Source organism: Calonectris borealis, chromosome 28, assembly GCF_964195595.1.
Source record: "Calonectris borealis chromosome 28, bCalBor7.hap1.2, whole genome shotgun sequence".
In the NCBI taxonomy this organism is placed as follows: domain Eukaryota; kingdom Metazoa; phylum Chordata; class Aves; order Procellariiformes; family Procellariidae; genus Calonectris; species Calonectris borealis.
Genome location: NC_134339.1, coordinates 4,909,748 through 4,936,476, shown reverse-complemented (window position 1 = coordinate 4,936,476; position 26,729 = coordinate 4,909,748). Strand labels below are relative to the sequence as shown.

The 26,729-nt window shown below is 42.9% G+C and overlaps 2 protein-coding genes across 8 annotated transcripts; one reads left to right on the top strand and one right to left on the bottom strand.

Moving 5' to 3' along the window:
- Positions 1-4: 4 nt before the first annotated feature.
- SUGP2 (SURP and G-patch domain containing 2) lies at positions 5-18,638 on the bottom strand. 6 transcript variants are annotated; one of them, XM_075175583.1, is made up of 11 exons: positions 18,464-18,638; positions 17,747-17,868; positions 14,948-16,600; positions 12,997-13,114; positions 11,785-12,293; positions 11,486-11,597; positions 10,138-10,658; positions 9,168-9,232; positions 8,343-8,479; positions 4,971-5,091; positions 5-4,779 (listed from the first exon to the last, which is right to left on the bottom strand). In XM_075175583.1, the coding sequence occupies exons 2-10, from the start codon at positions 17,859-17,861 to the stop codon at positions 4,971-4,973; spliced, it is 3,351 nt and encodes a 1,116-aa protein (XP_075031684.1). In that variant the 5' UTR covers positions 17,862-17,868; positions 18,464-18,638; the 3' UTR covers positions 5-4,779. The 6 variants fall into 6 exon arrangements, 5 of the variants coding, with proteins under 5 accessions (XP_075031684.1, XP_075031685.1, XP_075031686.1 ...); XM_075175584.1 differs by having other exon boundaries at positions 14-1,869; XM_075175585.1 differs by lacking the exon at positions 18,464-18,638 and adding an exon at positions 18,267-18,315 and having other exon boundaries at positions 14-1,869.
- A 127-nt stretch (positions 18,639-18,765) lies between these two features.
- ARMC6 (armadillo repeat containing 6) lies at positions 18,766-25,101 on the top strand. 2 transcript variants are annotated; one of them, XM_075175636.1, is made up of 8 exons: positions 18,766-18,919; positions 19,536-19,688; positions 20,140-20,222; positions 20,932-21,502; positions 21,992-22,137; positions 22,729-22,860; positions 23,376-23,513; positions 24,375-25,101. In XM_075175636.1, exons 2-8 carry the CDS (start codon positions 19,568-19,570, stop codon positions 24,585-24,587), a joined length of 1,404 nt encoding a protein of 467 aa, XP_075031737.1. In that variant the 5' UTR covers positions 18,766-18,919; positions 19,536-19,567; the 3' UTR covers positions 24,588-25,101. The 2 variants fall into 2 exon arrangements, with proteins under 2 accessions (XP_075031737.1, XP_075031738.1); XM_075175637.1 differs by lacking the exon at positions 24,375-25,101 and adding an exon at positions 23,758-24,368 and having other exon boundaries at positions 18,788-18,919.
- The last annotated feature ends 1,628 nt before the right edge of the window (positions 25,102-26,729 follow it).

The following is a 26,729-nucleotide window of genomic DNA, read 5'->3' as shown; positions in this document are numbered from 1 at the left end:
CTGTTGTTAACCCCACGAATCAATTGTCTAGAATGAACTTCTGCCAAAGAGGCAGCTGTTTTAAAAATTAGATTTTATTGCTTTGTATTCGCTGCTTTACTATTGCTTTATTACCAAGTGCCAGGAAAACGGAATACGACTTCCCCTTCAAAGCAAAGTCTTGCCTAGGAAATAATTTTCAAGGAAATGAGCACAACCTTCTGATGACAGGAATTAGGCACAAAAAGCTGAAGAGAACACACTGTGTGCTAGCGCTTTCTTAAACAGCAGTAACTTTATTGCCCACAGATAATGCAAACATTTTCCACACTTGCTGCAATTCAGCAAGTTACCTACTTAACAAGGTTCACAAAAACTATTTATTTCAGAAGTACCCTATTGTTCTTTGAGCATATTCTCATTTAAGGTGTTTATTATTGCTCAAATCTACAGTCTGGTTGTGATTGGCCACTCAGTCATGAGATATGCAGAATTAAAGATGGTACAGGACTTTCAGGAATTCATTTTTAATTAGAAAATATACCTGCTTGTAGGATAGAAAACAATCCAAAATAACAATATTTGAATTTCTGAGTCCAGACTTTCTTTGAGGACAACACATCAGGATTAACTTTAAAGCAGAACGGAATCTCAATAGAAAAAAATACTGTACACTGATTTTGAGAAGCAACATCTCAGCACAGATTAAGTGTTCACACTAAGGATGCTGTAGTGTCTTCTAAAAAAAACAAAAAAAAAAAAAGGAAAAATGTCATTGGTATTACACCAAAGAAAAGCTTTGAAGGCAAAAAACGGAAACCATCTCTTTTAGTCCAACACAATTACTCCAAACAGTGTATTATTGACTGTAGTTCTCTTACTCTGTTAGGGCACCTCCCCCAAAATGGGGATCTCCTCATTTCTCTCCAACGAGAGCAGATGTCCTTTCTTCTAGAACCAGGTCCTCACACATAATAAATTTTTGAAAGAAAAGGAGGGAAAAGTTGTAGCCAGGGCTTGAACTTGCCTCTGTAAAGCTTTTTCTAGCTGTCAGTATAAAAGCAAGGGACAGGAGACCTGGCTGGTATCTTTCGCAAATGAACACTCTCACTTTACCTCTCGATAGAAGGCGGCTGCACAAGTGTTAAATTTCAGTTCGTTGCAATTTTTCCCCTCATATCCTGTCTAAAAAAGGAATTTGAATTTAAAGGCAACAGTAAACCACACGCATACGTAAAGAGAAAGTTTTGCTGTTTTAAAGTCAGTACACCAAGAAAATCAGAGAGACAACTAATTCCTGGGATATGTGAATAAAGGGTAAAACTCTTGCATTCTAAATGGGGCACAACGGTTTTGGCGTTCATGTGGAAAGTAACACTGTTGTGTATGGATTTAATGCACTAGAAACCACATGAAAAAGTAACTAAGAAATGATTTAGTGGGTATTCTCAACAGAGACATTTAGCAGCACAGAAACAGAGGGACCTTCCTTCCCTCATACACTATAAAATCCTGCTTTACACTAATATAACACTGCATAATCTCAATTCCACTTGTTAGTGCCAAAATGATGCATATCTCTTACAAATGGCCAAATTCACAAGCAAAACATTTAAACCAGAAATTGTTTAGTTCTACATTTATTGCAGATATTAAAAGATTAACAATGCTAACATGTTTACTTACACTAAAAAGAAATGTCAGTTATCCAATAACATAAGCATCTAATTGTTACTAGCTTAGCACTACTGCCAATTTGCACGGAACAGAAACTAGCAAATTGCTCTACGAGATTAATGGCAAAAAACAACCAAAAGACAGTAGACACACCACTGAAGTTAGTTAAAATGTTCACTGAAGCTTGCAGTCTTCATGGAAGAGAGCCTGGAACTAAAATAACAGAAAAGAAGCTAGTAAACTTTAAACAAGGCAATGTATCTGCATAACAAATGTTTCACATGTACAAGTACTTAAAATTTTCAAATCAGAGCTGCCTGCAAAAGCAGGTCAAAATAAAAGGAAATTCCTTTTGCAAAAGGAGCGTAAGGTCATCTCTTGGTAAAACAAGATAAAGTGGCAAACGGTAACCCACTTGAGAGCAACACTGGAATCTCAGCACCAGTACTGCTCTGCTGATATCTTGTCCAAAATTAAAGTTTGGCACAAGAAAGACAGACCATACTACAGTCATCCAGGGTAGCAGATTAAGATTTTCCCAATGTTCACCTTTATTCTCAAGACAGCATTATACTCTAAATTGAATGGCACTCAGAAAGGACGGTACCATTTTCCGATCTGGATACCAACAGTTTTCCCAGATTGGGTAAGCAGGTGTTTAGCAAATGCACCCCGAATGGTACTATGCCCAACAAACTCAGGTTAAATCAGAGCAGCGCAGAATGCTGATCTGGGTCTGAGAGAGTGGATTTCCATCTAGTGTGAAACTACATTTCGCCTTGTGCCTTTCTGCAAATCGTGTAACATATAATCAAGAATCTTTCCAAAATGTAAATGCGAAAGAAGAGGTGAACTGGAAGTTTGCAGGGAAATAAAAATTGTGAGCAGGGACACTGGCAGCTTCATCACTGAAACTAAAAGAAAAGCTAAACCCTTCTGAGTGGGTCTGAGAAATAAATCAGAGGCCAACAATATTGGTTCCAGAGCGTCATTCTAAAACAGACTGTGACTGACAGATCTCCTTTTCGAAAGGCTCAAGTTTTACACTGCGTAACTGCTAATTAGGCACAGGAAAGAAAGAGGGGCAGTGAATAACACACCCAAACAGAAACTTAACAGGTAAGCATACACTGCCAAATACTGTGATTGATGATCTTTCAAGTAGCCTGTGGTCCAAAACGTTTAAGGACTTTAAACATCTCCAAGTAAAGCCTATGAGAAACGTCTGGGCTATCAAATGTCCTTAATCAAGTGTGCCAACCAGAGAAATTTATTTGTATTTGTAGCCTTCATGCTTCAACTTCATGTAATGTAAAGGTGAAGACACGTCATGTTCATGGAAAAACAGAACTACCAGCACATTTTTCTGTACCTGCCATCGTGGTTTTATTTAGCGCTTATGTGCTTCAAGGGAACTAAAACTGAGTGATCAGAAAATTACAGTGTGACATGATTTTGTTTCTCATGGTTTCAAAGACCCATACAAGTAAAGAAAAAAAAACCAACTTGCATTCATAATCTAAAACTGGTTGTTACAAGCAAGGAAAAGTTTGTTGCTACAGCATAAAAATGAAGACACTCCCTTTCAACCAGCAGGGTTTTTAATGGAGAAAGAATATCACGTTGTTCTTTAAACAGCAGGCACAGGCAAGTTGATAACTGAAGAACACATTTTCTTGCATATTTGTCAGTTAGGAACTTGAGATGCTGCCACATTACTGTGGGGTGCTATTAGTGGTGTACCACAAGCTCTTTGCTCTACAAGAAGCATGGTGCAGGATGAAAACAACAGCAAGACAGCACTCACTCCTAGTAAGCAAAACATGCGTCAGCTCAAGATAAACTCTTTAAAGAAAACTTCAGTGAAGTAGGTTTTGGTACTATAACATTCAAGTGAAGACTTTTGACTAGTCTTAGAAAGGTAATGATGGAGAATGAGTACACTAAAAAGTGCGGTATTAAATTCTGTCACTTTCAGTAATCCAGTCACAGATCCCTTATTGATGTGCAAGTCAGGAAAAGATGAATGATCAGACCTTGAACGTTTATTTGTGGTAACACTGCTAAATCTTTCATGTCTTCAGATCTGCTTCACCAAGCAGTTAGGTAATGCTTTTTGTCGAAGCACAGTAGATTAATCCAGTCTTCTCTTTCAGTAAGTCCTGGAATAGTCCCTTAAAAGTACAAGCTTTTTGTCTTATTTCTTGGGATTTTTCAATAAAAGAACTTCTGCAAAGCAAATATTTAATAGAAACAGAAATTACTCTCTAAACTGATAGTCTTATAAAACTGATGATCCACTTCCAGATGACTTCCGAATATCTGACTTCCAAGTATTTTCTTCAGTATTTTCTGCAGACCCATGAATTGCACCTGCTCATGGCTTAAAGTTCTTTGAGAAGGAAAGAATTATTCAAGAATTTGTTGGAGAAGAGCTGCAAATTTGTGTAAAAACAAAAAGTACACTTAAAATATGTACTACTTGTTCATTACAATGAGAAACCTTAGCAGCCAAGGTTTTCAAGGAAGAGTTTAGTGTTCTCAGACTCAGATGAACTCAGTTATTCATCCTACACTTAAAGTCTAGAATCCTATACAAAATAAGCACGCAGGTAGAGACTCTTCTTAAAATTGGCGTATGGAGGAAAGGAAACTGCTTTATGCAGATTCCAGAAGTAGATCAGAAGATCAGCCCATCAATAAAATGCAGTAAAATAAAATCTGAACTGCCTTGCAAGAAGATCTGAATTTGAGAAGATTCTTAGCTTCAGAAAGGATCAGAGCCAAACCAGGCTAGTCATATTTTTCATGTTGCTTATTCCATTTTTTGGTAAGCCATCTCATCACAAAACAGGCAAACTTGGCCAAAGAGAGAGGTAAACAGGCACTTCCGAGAACAAAATCAGTTGTTTCTTCCTCAGAAGATGACATCCAAGTTGTTAGCTTGCACAATTAAATACAAGACTAACTTTAATCTTGGAAAATGTTTTAATACATTAGTATTCAAGTCCACTACTACAGAACAAAGTGTTCTTCATACTGGCATACTCTGCCGAAGATCTTTCACACAGCAGCCTTTGCATATCCGTGCACTTTCTAGCGAGCGAGTCTCTTATGTCAAACCTAGAAAGTAAGATTTGGGGTAATTCAGCAGTTCAAAGCAGTTCAACGTAGGTCTGGATTTTCATGAAATGTTAAGAAGCCAGATATACTCATGGAAACAGTAATATTTTCTTGGTAAAGGAAGACTTAAAAAACCCTGGTATTTTAATGTTTGCAGGAATTCATAAACCAGACGTGTCCATTGCACATACCTATTTACTTGCTCTTTTCTGCCTGTACATTTGTATCATTCTTTGACGGAAAACATCAAATGCATCTTCTTTATTTTCTTCCCCTGCAACACCCAAGCCCTCCCCTGCAGAGGTAGCACCCCTAGGGAGTAAAATGAATAGTTAGAACACTCTGTTTCTGTTACATTTGACAATGTGCAGAAGAGATCTAAACAATAGCTTCCAACATAGACACAATTCAAGTGGAGAGTAATTCAGCTTCATTTGGGGGAGAAGGGGAGCGGAGGCTTGGTACCTGGCATACCAGATCAACTATAGAACAATTCCCACCTCCCATTACACATGCAAATACCCACCAGAAGAAAATGTTCCTATGATATTAAGGGAGCAGTGAAGATACAGTCATCTAACAGATCGAATTCTTACATGAACACTTGTATTAGCCACTTTATTCATAGTAGATAGGATCCTCTATAGAAAAGATGGCAAAAATTGCCTTATTTCCTACATTTCAAAAGTGACAAAAGTCAGAGACTTTGACGAATCAGTAGGAAACACCACATAACTCTGGATAAAAGATGAAATTTTTACCAAGGGAACATAATGCTGCGGGCTTAAAACTTCTAGCACCCAAAGCAAGCTGAAGTCCTGTAGGACACACACCATAGACAAAACCTGGAGCTCCTGCCCTTCCAAGAAAAATGAATCATTAACTCATCTCTCTTCATCCAAACATGCCAACAGAAGCAGACAGGCCTCAACAATATCAAAACAACTTTCTGCCCTGGAAGTAGATGGAGAGGATGACCCAGAAGAATGCAGAGATACAAATAATTAAAAACCATCTCTTTCTCCAGGCTATGTGCATAGAATGTAGAGAGTACAAAGCTAAGATTAATGAAACCTCTGCCACAGGAATGATCCTCTGTGCCAGTTTTATCCTCCAAGTTAGTTACATTAGTATTCTCTATTAAAGATTTCATTACGTGAAGTGAGAAAATTTAAATTGCCCCATGTACTGAAATTGGAATTTCTGTGCTATCAGGATAAAATCCGAGGACCTTAAGTAGAATGAAGAAAAATTATTCTTATCCAATTTCTGTAATAATAGGTCCACTTAAGCCAAGTAGATTGTTGTGCAATTCTAAAAGAATATTCACAGACTCTAAAAAGCAAATTCAACTTTACAGTCCACAGCAGAAATCCTGGGTGCTGTTTTTTCTTCCGAATGGTACAGAGTCTGACTTGGCAGCTGTATGATCAAGTTAAGTTACGTTTTAAATTACGGGTAGAAGTAAAATCACCTGAAAGGCCTCCCAAAACTTTTTTTTTTTCACCTTTTATAGTATGACCTGTTTGAAGCAGACTCTCTTCATTTGCTGTTTCCATTACACAACGGCTGCTTCATACTTCCAAACAGAAAGAACAGATTTTTTTTTCTATTTACACTACAGTTCCTCTTCTAGATTACTTTCAGAATAAAAAAACTAATCAAAGACATGAGATAATTACAGTCTATCCCATAACATTGTTCTGCCTTTGAGTGTGTTTTGTTTTGTTTTTTTAAAACGTCTCTTGAACCGTAGAATTGGTCAGACCCATAGCTGTGACAAGTTAGTTCTCAAGACAGGGAACAGCTCACAACGCTAACATGAACTCCATTTAAAATTGCTGGACCCATCATTTCCATAAGGAGTCACTATGCAATTCATGTATCTTTTACAGTAACATAAATAAAAATATCCTCAAACCCGCAAATATGACTTGCTCTCACAGCCAAAGAGAAGCTTTAAGCTTTCCTAACAAAAAAGGGCCTGAAGTTTCTTTGTGTAACAATTGATGTGCTTGAATACATCCGTTTTAGATATCAGTGTTATATAATGATCAAGATATGCTCTACATGAGAAATGGAGTGTCTCCAATTATTAATCCATCCCCTTTTGCTCAGTGAATGAGATTAGACAGCATGTGGACTTTTAAACAAGTCATCAATAGAGCTGGTAGTTTTCAGAAGGGGAGGAAAGAGTAGAGGCTGCAGATTACTAAATGAAAAAAAACCCTGCACTGTATCAAAGCAACTAACAAGAGAAAGCAAAATGTTAAATTGCACTGTTTTCATCCTGAGATTGTCCCAAAGTATTGTCCAAAGAATGACTTGGATGGGAAAGAGAGGTGCACACCATAAAAATAATAATACGGAGTTCTCACTACATTACAGAAAAGGTCAACAAGTTTTTTTAAGAGGTACAGAAAGCAGTTCTTCACTACTCTTTGCAGGTGTCTTTACAAGAGTGACACAGCAATGGACTCAAGCTAGAAAAACTGTATTTTCACATATTAAAAATGCAGTTCTTAATGATGGCCAGAAACTTTTAGAATGTGGTGGGCTAACTGTCAGACCAGATACAATTAAATAGCTCATGATTAGCTGTGCAGCAAAAGTTGTGCCAGGAGCTACAGAAACAAAAAAAATTACTCATATATTTGGTCCCAATAAGCTTTGAGGTTAAGAACCAAGGTTCTAATGCTGGTGAACGCAAGAGAGCTACAGGCGAAGTAAGCTGCTTTCTCATTGTCCATTTGCTGCTGAAGAAGGAAATACAGGAAAAATAGCGAAGGCCACTGGACCACAGGGAGCACCAAGGGAAAAAGAAAGCAAAAGACCAGAAGTGTCCCACCAACTAAAATGACCAGTACTGTCCAAGGCATGAAGAGAAAACAGAAATCCCTGGAGAAAGAAGACTGTTAAACCACAGACTACGTGTGTGGACTAGAAAGCTTGTCATATGGGTTCAGAGAGAAATAAATAATTTCTGCCTCCTTATTCAGTCATGGAGTTGAAGGAGGTATTATCCATTCTCCGTGCTGGCAGCAGTGGACACTGGATACAGCGACTTTAAAAGACAAAATGAAGATTCAAAAACAAAAGTGTATTTTAAAGGAAAAAGCACACTTACCTTCTGGCAGATGCACTTACCTCTTTCAGTATGCAGTGGAATGAATCACACAATTAGAGTGAAAATAAATTTGTTGCCTAAACCTAGGAGTACTGCGATGACATTCCTAAAGTCTATTTATATATTATGTACCTGGCGAGACAGCAAGGAGATCCCCCGCATAATACTATGTGTTAAAAAAACCTAAATACATGAAACAACAAAAAACACCTCCTGAAGAACAGGGGCACCCATCTATCTTTAGAAAGTGTCCGCACACTGCAGCATTCATGCTGCAGCCCTCAGTGTGAAGTCTCCACGCTCAACTTTGCTGAGGCCAGAGGCAAAACAAAACACTGAACTGGCCATCTAGGTGGGTTAGATAAACACAGTTAATATTAGAATCCCAGCCTTTTCCAGAGCTGTCAAATTTCTGTAGTGTGTTCCCATTACATACACTTTTACAGGCTCTCTGATTCCTTTTCCGCGTGTACCAAGGCCATGTCCTTCTTGCCAGCCCATCTTCTGAAGCATCTGGAAACCCACATTCCTGTTTGTCAGTTTCTTGTGTGAAAATTCTAAATCTTTTGGTTTCTGTAGAAAGGAAAAAACCAGAAAAACAAAGGGTTTTTTAATTATACAGGGAGATCATGTATTAAAAATCCCTCAAAAAACCCCCCTATAAACTAAGTGTGTTTGAATTTCTGGATATACAGAAATATCTTCTAAGCAGCACTTCTCTAGCTACACAGAAAAAGTCTATCAAAGAGTAAATATCTGCCTTGCCAGTTAAAAAAAAAAAAACAAACCACAAATTTATTTCAGGTTCTCAAACTGTTTAATTACATTATTAAAATAGCAAAGAGTACACCTTCATATTTTAAAAGGTATTTATGTTTTTTAGTAACAAATATTGAATAATCTGATGACTGAATCCCTATTACAAATACAGAAGCAGTCAAATAACATCTCACCAATTTTGGAAAATTACAACATATTTTCCAGACAGCAATGAACTGATTTCTTTAGTTTCTTAAAAATAGAAGACAAGATTAACACACAGCTCCTCAATAGTGCTCTAATCATAAAATGTTTAATTTTGACACAGGTAGTTAAAAGACAACAGGAGCCATAGCTCTCCTTAGATTTAGTCCAGTCTTTTTCAGGATCAGGCTCTTCAGGTTTTAATTTGATTTTATGACAATAACACATTTTCAGAGGCTGCCTCTTGTAAAGACAGTTGATTCTCAGAATGCAATGGCAAACCAGAAGAGTTCTTTACCTTCTTCTTCTTTGTAACTGGGCAACCACGAGGCCTATCATAAGCAATTCTGACAGGTTCATGCACTGCAAGTCAAATCAAAGACAATATTCAGCTGTAAAGAAAACCAGTTTTAATACAGAACTCCAAAAGTACATCTCAAGTGGGACTCTAACTCAATGCCTAAAATAGAACCAACAAGAAAGATCAGAATAAAAAAAAAAGAAAAGAAATGGTAAGACTTTTTTTTTCCCCTCCACCACAAAAAAGGTAATTAGTACATGCATGCATTTAGTTTTGGACATATCATGCCAGCAATACACTGATGGATGATATACTATAAGGACTTCAGATATTCCATTTCCCTGAGCTTCTGTAATATCTGATAGAAAATTCAGAAGGGACTTAAATGAGGTTATTGTACATCATTTTCATATCACAAATGACAACCTTCACCAATAAAAATCATTATGCAAAGAAAAGACATTTGTTAAAGTAGCTGCAGAGCAGATATAATCAGTTTTAAACTACTTATCTCTCAATTATTAGAATATCATGACCCACCCCCTCTGTGGCCATATTGACGGAATTTGACAGGCCAATCCAAAGTCTAAATATATTTAGTCAAACACTCAAAATATGTTCAGTGCTATACTTAAGTCTGTTAAACCACCGATAAAATAAATCCCGTAAAAACTACTACTGTGAGTTTTTTAAGCAGCAGAGAGAGGTTAACATTCACATATACTTAGAGAATATTTGAGGAATGATGTGTGACGCAAACTTCGCTATTGCACTGTAATACAAAAACTGTTACACAATTTATTCAGATTCCCCGTTGTCAGTTGAATGAACCTTTAAAGTGAACATTGTATTCATTTTTGTATTAAAGAAATGTAATTCTTTTAGCCAATAACAGTCAGTAACAAAGTGCATAAAAATCAGGAATTCTGTACTGATACCTACACAATATCTTTTAAGTTACACTCACCTTTTGGTTCTTCTATGAGGCAAATCCTTTTAGATGCAGGAATCATACCAACTTTCAGAGACTTGCTGCTGATTCGTTTGCGAGGAAATAGGGTACCAGGAGCAGGAGTTGATGCCTGTGTCGACAGATTTGGTATAGCACCATCAGATGATGTGGCTAGCTGCATTTCACCTGTTGAAATTTCCTCTCCTGTTTTGGAAATCATCTCTTCAGCTAGGTTTTCCACACTTCTACCTGCGGACATGTCATCCTCTTCTCCCTCCTCTGCTTGCTCCATTTCCATTTCTTCCAAAGGCTGGGAGATATCCTCCTCAAACTCAGCTTCCTCCTCATTATCTTCTTCCTCTTCTTCTTCTTCATCCTCCTCCTCTTCTGAAATATCCAAATTTCTCTCTTCAGGTTTAGCACCTTCCCCAGCATCAGTTGCTTCTGACACAGCACTGAAGTTAATAGATGGACATAACTCATAGACTTTCATTCGGTAAAATTTGAAAGCAGAACTATTTCGATCCTGTAGAAACCTGAGCAAAAATTACAATGAAAATAATATCAGAAAGATATTTTCTTTAGCTAGCATGAAGCAAGACATTAGAAATAAGTATCTTATTAATTTTTTGAATGGCCATGCCAGGTATGTTTTTGCAGAACTGCAGGATTCCCCAGCAACGTGTACTAAGAACAGCAGTCATTCTCCTCAGTTCTTACAGACTGCTTTTGTATCGGTGCTTCTCAAACTGTGTTGTAAAGAATTCAGTACATTTATCTTCATTACACAGATGGAGAAACTAAGACAAGATGCTAGCTCTGGATGACCCAGAAGGCAGACAGCAGACCCCAGAAGAGAATTCAGGTCTTCCAAATTTCAGTCATGCGGTCTATGTGGAAATAGGTGTATTGATTCTGAGAGACAGAAGAGATAATAGGGCTCCATTTTTGTTGGCACAGTATGACTAAAAGAAAAAAACTTGTGCTAATTTACACTAGAGCACTTAGGCCATTGTAATGAAAGCCTCACTTAAAAAAAATAACAAGATTGAAAATACGTTGGCAGAACACTGTTTCAAGATGCAAGCTGATTACTTAAGATATAAAAGAAAAAATACATATAGCAGTGTATGCATTTGGGAGAAGTGTTTTCTTTCTTAGATATTTCAGATATTCACCATTAATGGAGGTGCTGAGCAGGACAACAGGGTGTATTGCTCAAAATTCTCTGTTCCTAAACACATTGAATATAAGCATACATCTCAACAAACAATAGAAGGAAATCTCTTTTTAGTAATTGTTTAGATGTATTTTGATTTTTCTTATTGGCCCATTTACACAGATAAACGTGTAGGTTACTCACCAAAGATCTGGGTTATCTGCACTGTTGTCTATGCTGAACTGCTCAATTTCTGGTCCTACCTGAGCAACAAACTTGGCAAGCTTCTCAGCAGTTTCCATTGTTTTAGCATCCACTGCAAGAAACAGAATGCTCATTATCTATAGCTTCATATAAAATCTGCATCACTGGAAGGTCAATACAGTTGAGAAATACCTACTTTAACAAAATAAATTATTTTTAGGATTTCCAGCAGAACATTCTATGCAATTTTTTTCTCATGTAATTCACAATTTAAAATCTAATCTTGAATCTTCACTTACCATCAGGAAACTGAGAGGACAATGGTGGGAAAAGTTCAGGTGGTGCTAATAAATCCTCAGAATCTGCCCTTTCTTCTGCTGGCAGAGAGACCTCTGAACTGGTGGCACATTGCGAGGATGAGATGGTATCGAGGGAAGAATTCTTCTCGGACAGGCTGGTTTCTGATACAGAAGGCTTTGACTGGACCGAACCTTCAAGATGCTTGTCTTGGTGCTTCAGCACTGTACCAGCTGAAAGCACAGTCTGTGTTCCTATGGTTGCTCTTCTCACCTTCCTTCCTCGAATACCATGTTGTGTGATAATTCCAAGCCTTTTTCTTTTAAATAGCCTTCTCTTAATACTTGCGACTTTCCTGGCATACAACATGGCCCTGACTGATTCTGTTGCAGATTCTTCTAGTGTTCTGCCCTCACCACCCGCTTCCTTTCCAGATGATGTCCGCCTTTGCATCTCCAATAACTTCAGTCTGTAATACTTGTATTCTAGACTATCTTCATCAGACAAGAACCTAAATAAAATCATATAAATAAAATGAAAGTCTAAGCTGAAAGCACAACTAATCTCAAATTCTTAGATCAGAAACTCAGTAGCAATTGATCCTTTTTTCCAAGGGTCTACACAAGTTGCTACACTAACGTTAGCCTGCATAGGTTTTTCTCGGAATAACAGCCAACTCCACTTCTAAAGCAATAAGCAAAGTATGCCAAGCAAATAAATGATGGAGGGTTTTGACATAAATCATTTGGCCAGTAATTAATCAGCTATGCTGCAATTCACACATGAAGAGATACTGTCATATTAAAAGATCATCACACTTGGAAGTGTCTCAGCTTTCCTTTTCCAACATTATTCATAGAACACTAGATCTGTAAGTCTGTTACCTTACTGTATGTTTATATTAACTACATTTGCTTACTATTTTCATCTTGTAAATGTAAATTGCTTTTAACATCTTGTATTCAGATTGACATACAGTCATTACTGACAGATCAAAAGGAATGTGGCCTACTAGACAAAACAGAAGCAACAGGACAATTTCCAGGGATATCAGGAAGTATAAATAGCTGACGAAACATTTTTAAAAAGTCTGATTAAATATACAATAGGCTTTGATCTTACACCCATTGAATGAAATACTGAATTTAATTAAATATATTCCAAATATCTTCAGCAGAAAGTAGCATTACGACATACTGTTCAAACACACCTACCAGTATTCAGGACAGTTCTTTTGAGCATTTCTCTCTTTGGCAGTCAAGGTTCCTGAAACAATGCTATTCACCAGCTGTTCAATTGTCTCTACAACTTTCCGATCAGCTCGCTGTGGGGCTGTAGGAAGAGATAAAATGCAGTCACTGTATTATTCTCTTCAACAGAGAATCAATATGTCTTTTTTGTTATTTTTTGACACACTGACGTTTGCAATTTTTCAACGTATTAATACAAAAAAAGGCTGCACTTAATACTAGAATAAATTGAGGAAACCTCAGAAACTTTCTAACTGTTTTCTCAACTCAACTTAGATTCTAGAACAGTTTATTATGAGAAGTACTTTAAGAAACTTATCCTTTGCCATCCTGGGCAAGTTAAGCCATCCTTTAAATGGCAATTACTTATTGCAACAAAAGGATTTTGTGCAAAGTAAGTGTATCTGAACAGCCCTCTGAAGGGGCAAGTTCCAAATTATTAGCCATTCAGTGTCAGCCCTGCAGACAACACCCAGCTGGGCGGGAGTGTTGATCTGCCGGAGGGTGGGAAGGCTCTGCAGAGGGACCTGGACAGGCTGGATCGATGGGCTGAGGCCAACGTATGAGGTTCAACAAGGCCAAGTGCCAGGTCCTGCACTTCGGCCACAACAACCCCAGGCAACGCTGTAGGCTTGGGGCAGAGTGGCTGGAAAGTACCCAGAGGAAAAGGACCTGGGGGTGCTGGTTGACAGCCGGCTGAACATGAGCCGGCAGTGTGCCCAGGTGGCCAAGAAGGCCAACGGCATCCTGGCTTGTATCAGAAATAGTGTGGCCAGCAGGAGCAGGGAGGTGACCGTGCCCCTGTACTGGGCACTGGTGAGGCCGCACCTCGAATCCTGTGTTCAGTTCTGGGCCCCTCACGACAAGAAGGACATTGGGGTGCTGGAGCGTGTCCAGAGAAGGGCAACGAAGCTGGTGAAGGGCCTGGAGCACAAGTCTGATGGGGAGCGGCTGAGGGAACTGGGGGTGTTCAGCCTGGAGAAGAGGAGGTGAGGGGAGACCTCATCGCGCTCTACAACTACCTGAAAGGAGGTTGTAGCGAGGTGGGGGTTGGTCTCTTCTCCCAAGTAACTAGCGATGGGACAAGAGGAAATGGCCTCAAGTTGCGCCAAGGGAGGTTTAGACTGGACATTAGGAGAAATTTCTTTACTGAAAGAGTGGTCAGGCCTTGGAACAGGCTGCCCAGGGAAGTGGTGGAGTCACCATCCCTGGAAGTATTTAAAAGACGTGTAGATGAGGCGCTTAGGGACATGGTGTAGTGGGCATGGGGGTGTTGGGTTGAAGGTTGGACTCGATGATCTTAGAGGTCTTTTCCAACCTTAATGATTCTATGATTCTAAGACCTTCCTGCAAAAGTATATGAAGTTTAATTAGGAAAAACCAGATGAGATAGTAATGAGTAAGAATGCTTTATGATGAACTAGAGGATGAACTAGATGGCCTAATACATTAGAGGAGATAGTGTTCCTATAGATGGTAGTATATAAACAACTTCAAAGAAATACGCCTGCATCCGATAAATGCAGTAATGGTAACATCTCCAACTTTGCTTATATGCAAGTACTTACTCTGTGATGTAGCCAGCTACAGTTGTGGTCCTGGCCCCCCTACCTCGAAGTGGTGAAGCTGGAGGGCAGGGCAGCTGAAGTAGCCAAGGGCACAAGGTGAAAATCCTAGATTTAAAGTGTAAGCACGTGCAGGAGAGGGGAGGAAGGAGACATGCTTTCATCCACAAAGCTGAAAGCGATTGCTAGAACAGATACTATTTACTACCTGCCTCAGCACTGCTAGGGATTTACATGGAATTCCCAGAATTAGGAATTCCTGACCTAATGAAACCATAAAAATTAGACAAAATGCTAGCGACAAATAAAGAAATAATATAGTGCAAAGTATCTTACAACAGTTCACTCACTTTTAACTTTCGTGTCAGGAGAGGTTTTTTTAAGCTGTGCTGTGGACTCTGGTTCAGTTTTTTTCATCTGAATTGGATATCCACTTTTCTCCAGCCAAGCCTTCAAGTTTTCAATGTACTCTCTTCCAAACAACGTTGAATCATCGAAGTTTGGGAATAGTGTTGGTGCTGGAGCCATTTCCTGGAGCCCTACAGCTTCAAGTATTTTCTCTTGCCTGAAAACAGATGCTAGCGCAAAGGTCTGACCCAGAAGTGCTAAAGACTTACGACAAAGAGAAACAGTGGTCTCAAAAGCACTTGCCATTTCTCTTGGATTTCCAAAACCGCTCGTCTTAATGCTTAATTCGTAAGCATTGCAGGCCATAAGCAATGGTGTAACACCTTTTAGGAGGCGGTCTTGTAGCCTCATTATGTATTTATCAAAAGGTTTTATTATTTCAAAGAAGCAGTTCTTTGTTTTCACAGCACCCTTATCCAATAGCATATTTAAAAACTCATTGTCCACTTTGGGAGTTTTCAGAGCAGCATGTTGTAAACTCTTGATAGTAAAGAAACAATAATCTCTGTGTTCTGGCTTTAAGGAGCATTTGAACGAAGCAAGCATTTTTGCACAGGTTTCTGTCTCTAGCTCAAAGAGAGCTCCAAAGAGCCGGGAAAATTCTGCATCATTTTTTATTGCATGAAACCCAGCCCATTTTATAATTTCTATTCCGAACGTTGAAAAAATGTCCGATTTGTCCACAAGGTCAAAATTGAGATTTCTGAAAACATGTGCAGGCTTTGGGAGCCTAAGAATAGGTCTCTGGGTTGTTATAGTTGGCCTCTGATTAGGTCGTGGAGGCAACTTTTGATTAGGGCGCTGGACGGGCACCGGCCTCTGGTTAGGTCGTTCAGCAGTTTCTGGCATTTGATCAGGTTGCATAGCTGGCTTCTGATCAGGGCCCGGTTGCAGTTTTTTAGTGTTCCATTTCTTCAGGGGAGTTTTGATATCTCCTTTGAATACTTTAGTTTTAACAGCGCCCCTTGTAATACGCTTTCCTCGCAGAGCTCTTCCCCTGCCAATGTTGCCCCTCCGTATTGGGGGTCGGAACTCGCTGTCAGATTGAATTCCAAAGTCCACATCATACTCCTGATTTTCCATGTTGCCATATTCATCTTCCATGAGTCCTGGTGATCTAAAATCACCTAAAATATCCGAAGAACTAAAGTCAGTTTCATGTGGTCCGGCGGATTCCCAAGAGTCAGGAGGGCCATAGTCCTGGTCATGAGAAGCCAGGCCCCCATACTCCCGGTCATGGGAAGCTGGGTGTCCATACTCCCGATCGCGAGATGCTGGGCGCCCATACTCCCGGTCATGCGAAGCTGGACGCCCATACTCCCGATCGTGCGAAGCTGGACGCCCATACTCCCGGTCACGAGATGCCGGATGGCCAAATTCCCGGTCACGAGACGCTGGGCGGCCATACTGTTCATGGTAATAGTTATCTTTCCTTATGAGAGGACTAGTAGATCTGTAAGAAGGTCCTGGATAGTCATCTCTAGGGTCTTCACTCCAGTCATCATGTGGATGGTGCTGGGCATTATCATGAGTATATCTTCCATCATCATGAAAACTGTCTTCGTATCTTGGTCTTGGGACTGGCCTTGGATGAGCTGTAATGATAAAAATGCACTGCAAGTAGTATTAAGGAAAAAATGTAATAAACACATTTAGACACTTACAGGAGTTAACACATCAAAATGTCTGAAGAACAGCACCCGTATCTAACTTCAGGAGATTCCCATTTGCTTTCTTACGTACATTGAATAATTCATAACAAGCAAAAAGCAACAAATGGTTAACAACGCCTAAACACACATGACAAAACTTTATTAAAACTTCTACTCTCACTAAAGCTGAAACGCAAGTTCTGCTATAAACGCCATTTTCTACTTGCTCACAACTTTCTGTGTCTAGGAAGATGCTAATGTTGTGCTCATAATGCTTCTACTCAGATTTCGCAGATGAAAAATATCAAAAGCATGCACTTTCTGTTTCCACACTGAATGTCGGAATTCCACAGTTGAACAGAAGATTGTATTTTCTACAAACTCCTACACAATTATCTAAGATAACATTAAAGTCAGAAATACTAGAATTTCCTGCAAAGTATCCAAGAATCTCTATTCCTTAATTCCAGTAGTTAAATTCAGAAAGTAAAGAATACTTGAACAAATTAAGTATTTAAAATAAATGATTTCTTCAGAGCTTATACAAGTTTAAGAAAACAGAAGAGATCTCATTTTAAAACTACTTCCTATGAATGTAATCCAAGTTATTCTTCTAGACATTTTATGTATGAAATTTAGAAGATAAAAGAATTTGCACATCATGTTTTGTATACGTTCACTAGATCAATGTCCTGCTTTTAGCTTTTTCTCCAAAAATAACACGAAATACAAAGACCCAAAGGCTTCAAATACACTCCTACATTTATTTAACTTATCAGACATCAACAGAATTCCATCTTGCAGTGATGTCTCTGGAGACCTCCCTGAAATTGGACCCACTCTCTGATGCAGCCTGAACAGAATTCCTTTGTTTGAAATTCATTTTTTTGCCTGGAATTTGCATTCCACATTGAAATAGTGTCAGTCATACCAAGCTATTAGTCTCTTGAACAAAAATGGATGTGGAAAAACACCAGCACATGTCCACGTTTTAGGCAAATATATGTAAACGGAAGGCAAGAAATCTAACATAGCTGTTACCAGAACAGCTGGTATAATCCACGGCACGTCATGCCCGGGTTTCATTACCTTTAAAATGATGGATTGTGTCCTCTATAGCATCACTCCGGTCCATGCGATACCTTTTAACTTTGTCCTGCACTACAGCATCAAACGTCTCCCGTGTGATCCGCCGAGAGGCCATTTTTATCCTGTAGCAAAACAGCACAATGCCGTCCCTGACCGGGGCACGGACGCTGGGGAAGGTCCTCCCGCTGCCGAGCCGCTAACGCCGCCGGCACCTTCGCGGTGCCCCGGACCCCCCCGCTGGGCTCGGCCCGGGCAGGATTCCCGTGAGCAGGGTGAAGGCGGGGCGGGCAGTTCCCTCCCTCGGTTCCCCCCGCGGGGCGGCCCAGCCTGAGGTGAAACGCAGCGTGAGGGGGAGCCGCGGCCGTTGGCGCCTCCCGCCTTCCCACCCCTCACCGGGCGATCCCCGGCAGCTCGCTGCCCACCGCCCCGCGCTGCCACACGCACGGGCACCGGGAGGAGGAGGAGACGCCCCCACCCCGCCCCGCGGCCCGCCCTCGCCGGGAGCCGGCCCTGCCCTCACCGAGGCGGCACCCCCCACCCCGGTCCCGCAGCCTCCCCGCCACACGGGAATTTCCCAGCAGCCCCCGCGGGACGCTGCTCGCCCACCCCGCCGCGCCTGCGCAGTGCGGGCCCTGCCGCCACGCACGCGCGGCCTCCTCATCCCCTCAAGGCGGGTGGTTTCGGGGCAGCGCTGCCTTGGCGCGGGTCGGTACTAACGGTGAGGGCGCGGTCCCGGGTCGGACGGCGCCGTAAGCAGAAGGGGAGCGGGCGGGAGCGAGCGGCCCGCAGCCGTCCGCTCCGTCGGTGGGGCCCCGGGGCACCCGCTGCCGTAGAGGCCCGCCTCAGCAAGTTCCCGCATACTGCGCATGCGCAGAAGACAGCTGACCGCATGTATGTGGCGAGGGAGCGCGTTACGGGGAGGGCGCATGCGCACTTGGACACCCCGGGTTCTTTTTCGCCCCGCGGTTTTTCCCCGTGAAAGGGATTGGCGTGACTTTTTGCATTGGTGCATGCGTACTGAGAGCGCTGAGACAGCGGAGGGCGGGGTCGGAGCTGGTTGTGCCCGCCGGCTGACTACGGCGGCCGAGTAGGGCCGGTCCTGTCAGCCCGCCGCTCTTTGTCAGGCGGGAGGAGCCCGTCAGGGAGCGGCGCTGCGGGCGGCGAGGGACGGAGGTGGGTCGTGAGGAGAACCGAGGCTCGCTGTGCGCCCGGGAGCTCCCCCATTACCTGCGCCCGATTCCTGGGCCCTCTCCGGGGCAGGCCTCGCCGAAAGACCGAGGGGCTGGGCCCGCCTGGCCGGCGGGGCCTGCTGAGGGGGTTGCGGGGATGAACCGGGCCCTGTGTGGGAGCGGGGACAGGGGCAGGCCGAGGGGCTTAGGACTGTGTTAGCCCTCGAGTGTGTGGGGTCTCGGGGCCGTGTGTGCCTGGGCAGGCTGCCCGCCGTACCGCTCCGGCAGGCGGGGTGCGGTGAGAGGCGTGTCACGGTAACACACCCATCCGCAGCAGAGCAGCAGCGGCTTTCCAGTCCAAATCCTGGGCCTCTGAAATTCCTCCCTGTCTCTTTTAATTGGTATACTTCTGCCCGTTAAAAAACAACAACAACAACAACAAAAAAACCCCAAAACCAAAAACAAACAAAAAACCAAAAACCCCATCCTTTTGACTATATATTTTTGGTTTCAAGTTCTGTGCTTTTTCTGTTTTGGAAAAGAGCAAGTTACTTCCTTTGTTTCTGATTAACCTTAGAAGGTTTTGCACCAAAACTAATTGTGGACTATCTTAATGACAGGACGAGGAAGCAGTTTATCCCGTTCGAGTAAAATGGGATCGAAACAGATTGCGCAGGAAACATTTGATGATGCAGTGCAAGAAAACATTACAGAATTCGAAATGGACCCAGAAGAGGCTGTGAGAGAAGCTGTGCAGCAGTTTGAGTCCCAAGGTATTGTAAATTCATCTACTTTTGCAGTTCAGGTTATTACAGACTGAGATTTTACATATCTCAAAATTTAAGAAAACCTGCATGCAAAGATTGATGATCCAGTATTGAAAAGAAGCCTTTGTGAAGTGGAACATAGATTCTATTAATGCTAACCTAGTTTCATGAAGTAATTATGACTGGAAAACTGCTTTAGATGAAACCGCAGGGTGCAATTTGGTGAATGAAATTGAACTCTTTGTTTTTTTCCCAATTGACATTAGCTGGAGTTGATGCTTTGTTCCAGGACATATTTGACCATTATAGTTTGCCAGAACTTTGGCAACCTTTCAGCATCTTTGTGCATTGATCCACACTTTACAATAAGTTTATCTTTGTTCACTGTAGTTAACTTGACAAATTTTACCCAAGCTCCTGTAACTAATACTAATCTTGGTTTTGTTTTTCCTTTTAGGTGTTGACCTAAGCAATATTGTGAAAGCTGTGCGGCAGCCTGCCTCTGAAAATGGTCAAAAGCAAAAGCATGAAATTTTGCTGGTAGGAGCACAAATTTATGTTGTCTTCTAAGGATCAGGGTTATATAATAGTTTAAGTAATAGACTGAGAATAATGAAACATACCTTCTACATCTGCCTCTGTCCCATTTCTTTGTGAGCTCTTCAACAAGCAGTTAATCCCATCTATTCTGCAAACTGGGAATAATATAAAAGTTCAAAGAGCTAGCTTGCACTTTTCAGTGGAAGTATCTGTGTAAGTGCAAAATGCCAGTATTTCCTGCCTAGGAAATGCAGAGACTGCCTTTCATAACTTAGAAGCAGATTCTGCTGTTGTCAAGTAAACTCAAACCACAGAAGAACAGCGGTAGCTGTTATCTAGCCCTTCTCAGGGTAGCGAAAAAGGTTGAATACAGTCCCTCATCAGCAAGAACATAAAAATACTCATGCACACCACTGACCCCTGTGAAATGTGCTAGTTGGACCCAATTCACCTGCCACTGGTCAGACTGGTGTACAGCGATGGCGTGACATTGATGTCAGAAGTACAGAGAAGCCGCCGTTCCTCCAAGGGTCCTGTGCATGAAGACAAAATGCTGCTTTTTGAGACAGCCATTTCTTAGATATGTCAAACTAATTTTAAATTTAGAAGATGACTATTATTATAAATAAACAAATTTGACTGACTATAAAGAACTGTTCTTGTTCCTTCACAGTTCAGATTGAAAAGTAATTCTTATTCTCTTCTTTAGACTTTAGATTCGCTTGGGAGAGCCGTTGCTGACTCTGATCTTGCTGAGATGGCGGAGCAGCTAGTGGTCTTCACTGATCAGTGCAAAGAACAGCTGGCTTTCCGCTACCTGGCTGGGCAGAATGGTGCCTATTCTGTGGTATTCTCTGCCTGCCAGTTGGCTTTAGGAGACAGAAGTTTAATGCTGAAAGCCTTTTATACTCTGACTGCCATCTTGGATGGGCAGCCAGACCTACTTGACTCCGCTGGCCAGGATCTACTGCTACAAACTCTGAAAGAATATAGGGAGGATGCGGAAATGACGCTGGCTGGGATCCGATGCATTCGGCATGCCTGCCTGAAACACGAGCAGAATCGTCAGGACTTTGTGAAAGGGGGGGTGCTCCCACTTCTGACTGGGGCTATAGTCCAGCACGGAGACAGTGCCGATGTCGTCCGAACGGCCTCCTCAGCGCTCAGGATCATGACGTTTGATGATGACATCCGCGTGCCCTTTGGTCATGCTCATGATCATGCCAAAATGATTGTGTTGGAAAATGACGGGTTGAGAGTCCTCATCGAAGCTGCAAAAGGTAAAATTAAGCCCATGACTGTTGATCTTGATTTTGAATCACCTGTGCTTTCTTATCTCGAAACTGTGCTTTGTCGTAACTTGAAGCTCCCCGGAGATGATTCAGAAATTTGCCACTAAAATGATGTTTAATTTTTTGATGAAATGTGCCCCGAGAGAGAAAAATAATATGACCGCTCCAGAGGCTATCAGCAGCACCAAGGTGACAGTTATCAGATCTGTTTGTCAGTCTCTCTAGGAAGCATTTTACAGCCCAGTGCAGGTTTACAGGCACATTGTCCCTGCTGAGGTGCTGCATTCTTGCCAAGGAAAGATATTCTGTCTCAGTCTAGATACAGGGTGAACAGGATGTCATCTGTGTTTTAATATATAAAGGGAAATTCACTGTTTCCTGTTTCTTTTTTTTTTAAATGAAGCAAAGTAAAACACCTTGATTCTGCAGCACCCCTCCTTCCTCATAGTTACTGCATTCATCATCTCTTCTCTGCAGCATTCACAGATAACGCCAGTGTTCTCAGTGAATTGTGTGCCACCCTTTCTCGCCTCTCTGTCAGGAATGAATTCTGTCAAGAAATTGTGGACCTTGGTGGCTTAAATTTTATGGTGGCTCTCCTGGCTGACTGCATCGACCATCCGGTGAGCGATATAAAGTGTTCTTGGGAGTGGAGGTAATGCAGCAGGGCATGCTTTTCAGTTTAGAGTCCTGGCTGTGAATGGGCCTTAGACTATGCATTAGTTTAGGTGCAGTTAGGGTTGAAACCCAACCGCTGATCTCTATTTACCTCCCTATTTACAGCCTTATACACAGAACCAGGTTACATGTGCTCTGTCAGGTAAAAATGCAATAACTCTGAGCCCCTTGCTCATAGTTACTTCCTCTGTCCTCCACAAGCAGAAGTCTGCTTGCTCCCAGAAAAGCTGAGCTTCTGGTTTTCCACCACTCTAGCTAGAAGAGATTCAAGAGAATTTAGGTGCTCAGGTCCCAGAGGGTTGATCTTTGATTCTTTAAGCTTCTTTGAAAATCTCTGCCAGACTAGCAAGGTTCCTTATTACTCTGTCTAGCAAGAAAGTGTGTCTGAGATGTGAGTGACTGAGAATAGTGTTGCTGTTCATAACTGGGAATTACAACTGTTCGAATAAAGTTGCTGGGGGACATTCTGGTTGGCTTTCGAAGTCAGTAAAACGCTCTCTGCAGCTTTCTAAGCTGTTTCTTCTTAATGAACGCAGGACGTGGTGAAGCAGGTGCTGAGCGCCATCCGAGCAGTTGCGGGTAATGATGACGTGAAAGATGCCATCGTTAGTGCTGGGGGAACAGACCTCATTGTGCTCGCTATAAGCCATCACCTTGCCAACCCTCAGGTATGCACCGAAGTGGTTGATGAAGTCCCACCAGGGCTGGGAATGGAGATCAGGTTTGGGCTGCATAATGTAGCTGTGTTATCTCGTCTTGTGAAGGGGAACAACCCACAGCGTTGCTCTGACTTGTGATAAACAGCTTATGCTGAGAGCAGATACATTCTAAGTACAGTTGTTAAATGATTGCAACTGAGCAATGTATTAAACCTTTAACATCCAGTTGTTGTAGAGTGGTTAAGTGCATGCTTTGGCAAATATTTGTGTAAATGTAAAGGTACGTCTGCCTTATTATATTAGGGTTTTTTTCTTGTCCTGAATCAGGTGGATACTGGATACAGTGTTTGATACCTCCGGGGTGTAAAACTTGGTTTACATGCCAGAGAAGCAGGATGTTTCGTGGAAGAAACTTATAAAAATAAATTTTTAAAAATTGCCAAAAAAGGAAACAAACTCCAAACACTTTTTTCCTTAAAGCAACATTTTCAGCCCGTGAGTGTCTCTTCCCCTTTGTCTTGCAGATCTGCGAGCAAGGTTGTGCAGCCTTGTGCATGTTGGCTTTGCGCAAACCTGAGAACTGTAATGTCATCATGGAAGGCGGAGGGGCGTTGGCAGCTCTTCAGGCTATGAAAGCACACCCACGAGAAGTAGCCGTACAGGTATTTGCCTCAGAGCACTTGATTATTTATTCAGGATTGGTGTTGGCTGTGTTCACTGCTTCATTGGGATTTTGTCCTTTTCTTGACAAATACCAAAAGGTTCTGACTATGTTGAGAATGCAGCATCTAAATGCAGGACTCCCTACATCTCACCCTGATGTAATCAGAGCAAAATTTAGTTTGGGTTTCAAATCCACCTGAATTCAGGTTCAGACGAGTGTGGAATGCCATGCTTCTCTTCCAGGCGTTACTTCCCGTCCTCCTCGAAGGAGCAGGATGAGGATAGGCTCTTTCAGACCCAGCCTGTGCTACGATGTTACCTGTCCTATAGGAGACATTGCCACCTGTCGAATAAAATACCTACATGGCAAGAAGTTAGCCTCTGGTTTCTCATGCAAGTCTCAGTAGGTCCTGTGTCCGCTTTTGTGCTCTCCAGAGTATTAAAATACCATAGAAAATATTTTCTGAAAGAGTAATTTAAGCTAACTGCCAGGGAAGGTGCCTGGAACTAGCATACAAGGGGGTGGAAAAGTAGGCCTGCTGTAACTGGAGAAGTCTGTCTTAGCATTATTTAAAGAAGTACTTGGTATTGCCTGGCTGGTGTTTGAGATTTGCTGGTGTTCTGACAGAAGCAGGAGGTTTTCTTGTATAAACTTCAATGTGAAATAGCAGCCATACTTTTGTCCATGGATTTTATTCTTCCAGGAAATAGTTTGTTGCTGTCTACAGCATCTCACATTTGGTTGCCCAGAAAAGGTTCTTTAGTTGGAGCCAGACCTGCTTTGTGTGTGCCAACATCCTATGTGGATGGGTATTTCCCTATAAAAGATGCTAATTTCTCTCATTTACCTCTCTCCTCAGAAACAGGCTTGCATGCTGATCCGCAACCTGGTCTCCCGGAGCCGGGACTTTTCTCAGCCCATCTTAGAGATGGGAGCTGAGAACCTAATAACAGAAGCTCGTGCCACACACAAGGACTGCGATGATGTGGCCAAAGCTGCCCTGAGGGATCTTGGCTGCAAAGTGGAGCTCCGAGAGCTGTGGACAGGTCAGAAGGGAAGCCTAGCTCAGTGAATCACCACTCTGCTGAGCAGTGGAGCTTCAAGACATCTATGTACATGAAGTCTAAGGGGGGAAACTAAGTGGCATGGATTAATTTGCAGTTACATTGAACTGGAATATCTGAAGCAAATGCCTGGCTTGTGAGGCTGCAGTGAACTTTTTATTGGGAGCTACAGCTGAAATGGCTTTATGCATTCACAGGCTGCAAATCAACTCTGTGTAGTAATCATTCCCCGAATCATCTAATGCCTGAAGATGATCTGCTCCCCCCTGTTGTTATGTATGTTACTTGTGTACAGAACAGGGCCGCTCCCACGTGCTCTGTTCTGTACAGTAAGAGCAAAAGTGGATCTTTTCTGGTAGGAATGTGGTATGTACTGTGGCAGCTGGTTCTGATTTGTTCCTCTGCTCTCTGCTGGTGGAGGCTAGCAGTCTGATCTGGTGATGGGACGGAGGAGGAATCCCATCATTTGTGAATGTATTCTGTCCTGTTGTACTGTTCTATTAACTCTTCTTTTACTGCTGACCATATTCTGTGTTGCCGCTTTCTTTTGGATTTTCAGCCAACATAACATCTTAAACAAAAGCAAAGTAAGGATTTTGGATAGTATGGCCCAAAGCAACATACTTTATGATGTTGCCACTTGCATCCAGGAGGAAAGTTCATGTTCTCTTTTAGCGAGGTGAGCAAGTCAGGGACTGATAGCGAGGATGGTAGTTTCAAAGCAGGAACAAACTGGCAGTGGTGCCAGGCAGCAGGGAGCCAGCACTGGGGAGCCCGGGCTTTGGTTGTACCTTAGCAGGATGGCGCTCCCCTGAATCCGAGAGTGCTGTAATTGTAATGAAGAGGCCATGCGCCTCGTGGACTGAAGAGAACTGCGGACTTGGGGGCAAAACGGGAGAGGTGAAACATCCAGAAAGGTTCTGAAGTGTCACCTAAAGGCTTCTGTGTGGCCCCAGCTGAGTGGTTCCTATTTCTTGCTGGGCTGTGTTGTTAGCAGCTCTGCTCTGGGCGCTGAACCTTCCTCCTGCGCTGCTACTGATGTTGGTACTTGAGTGGATGTTTTCTAATGTGATATTCTCTGTAGAAATGTTGACCCTATAAAACATAAAAACGTGCAAGGGGAGTTGGCTCTTCTTGGAGCCTTTTTGAGACAGGAAAAGAAAGGTGGTGGAAATGCATTGCTGATGAGTTTGTAAGTAAAGCCTCCTGCAGCCCTGCGCTTTCTGCCAGCAGATAGCAAAGGTCATCGTGTTCAAAGGTTTCTAACCCCGTGAGAGTGCGTGTATGAGGAGAGGCTGCCTGGGTCTCCTCTCCTCCCGCTGCGTGAAAAGCTCGGTGTGTTTGTGCACTGCTCTGACCTCCTAGCTGAGATCCGCTGGTGAAGGTGCTCCACTCCTTTGTGGCAGAGCAGGCAAGAAGAGCTGATGGAGAAACCCCGAGGTCCCAAGTCCTGTGAGTGCCCTGCGTTGCAGAGCGCGCCTGATTGCTCTGGGGAGCGCATTTGGTGCAGCCGAGCTCTCTCGGGCTTTGCTTTGCTGGTGGTCTGGGATGGGTGAGAAGCAGCACCAAAGCTTAACATGATGCCATGTGAGAATCAAACATGGGGTTCCCCCGCAGTGGCAGGAAAGCTTGGATTTATTTTCCTTCCGCGTTAAACAAGCGTTGGTGTAACGCTGAGCTGCTGCTACACCTTTTGGTTTTAACCCCTGACTGGGGCACGGGGAAGGGACAGAGCCGGGGTGAAGGGGCTGTCGGGCAAAGCCCTGCTGGGACGCAGCTGCAGGCCGGGCACGGCACGCTGCCCCGCAGGACCCACGAGCCGGGCACGGGTGTGCTGCCTTACCGGACGCATCAGCCCGGCGCTGCATGCTGCCCTCGGGGGCCCGGCACCGCACGCTGCCGTGCAGGACACAGGGGCCAGGCACAGCCCCCCTGGGGACGCCGGGGCCGGGCAGGGCGCACAGCCGGGCAGGACAGGGGCCGGGCACGGGGCGGCAGCCAGGGGCGGCGGCTGGAGCCGGGCTGGGCCCGCTGCAGGCGGCAGAGCCCGGGCGCTGCGCGGGGCCCTGCGCGCCGCGGAGCTTCCCCCACCCACTCCATACCGACCCGCCGCGCTCCGCCCCCGGCCGCGCAGCCCGCCCCTTCCCGGT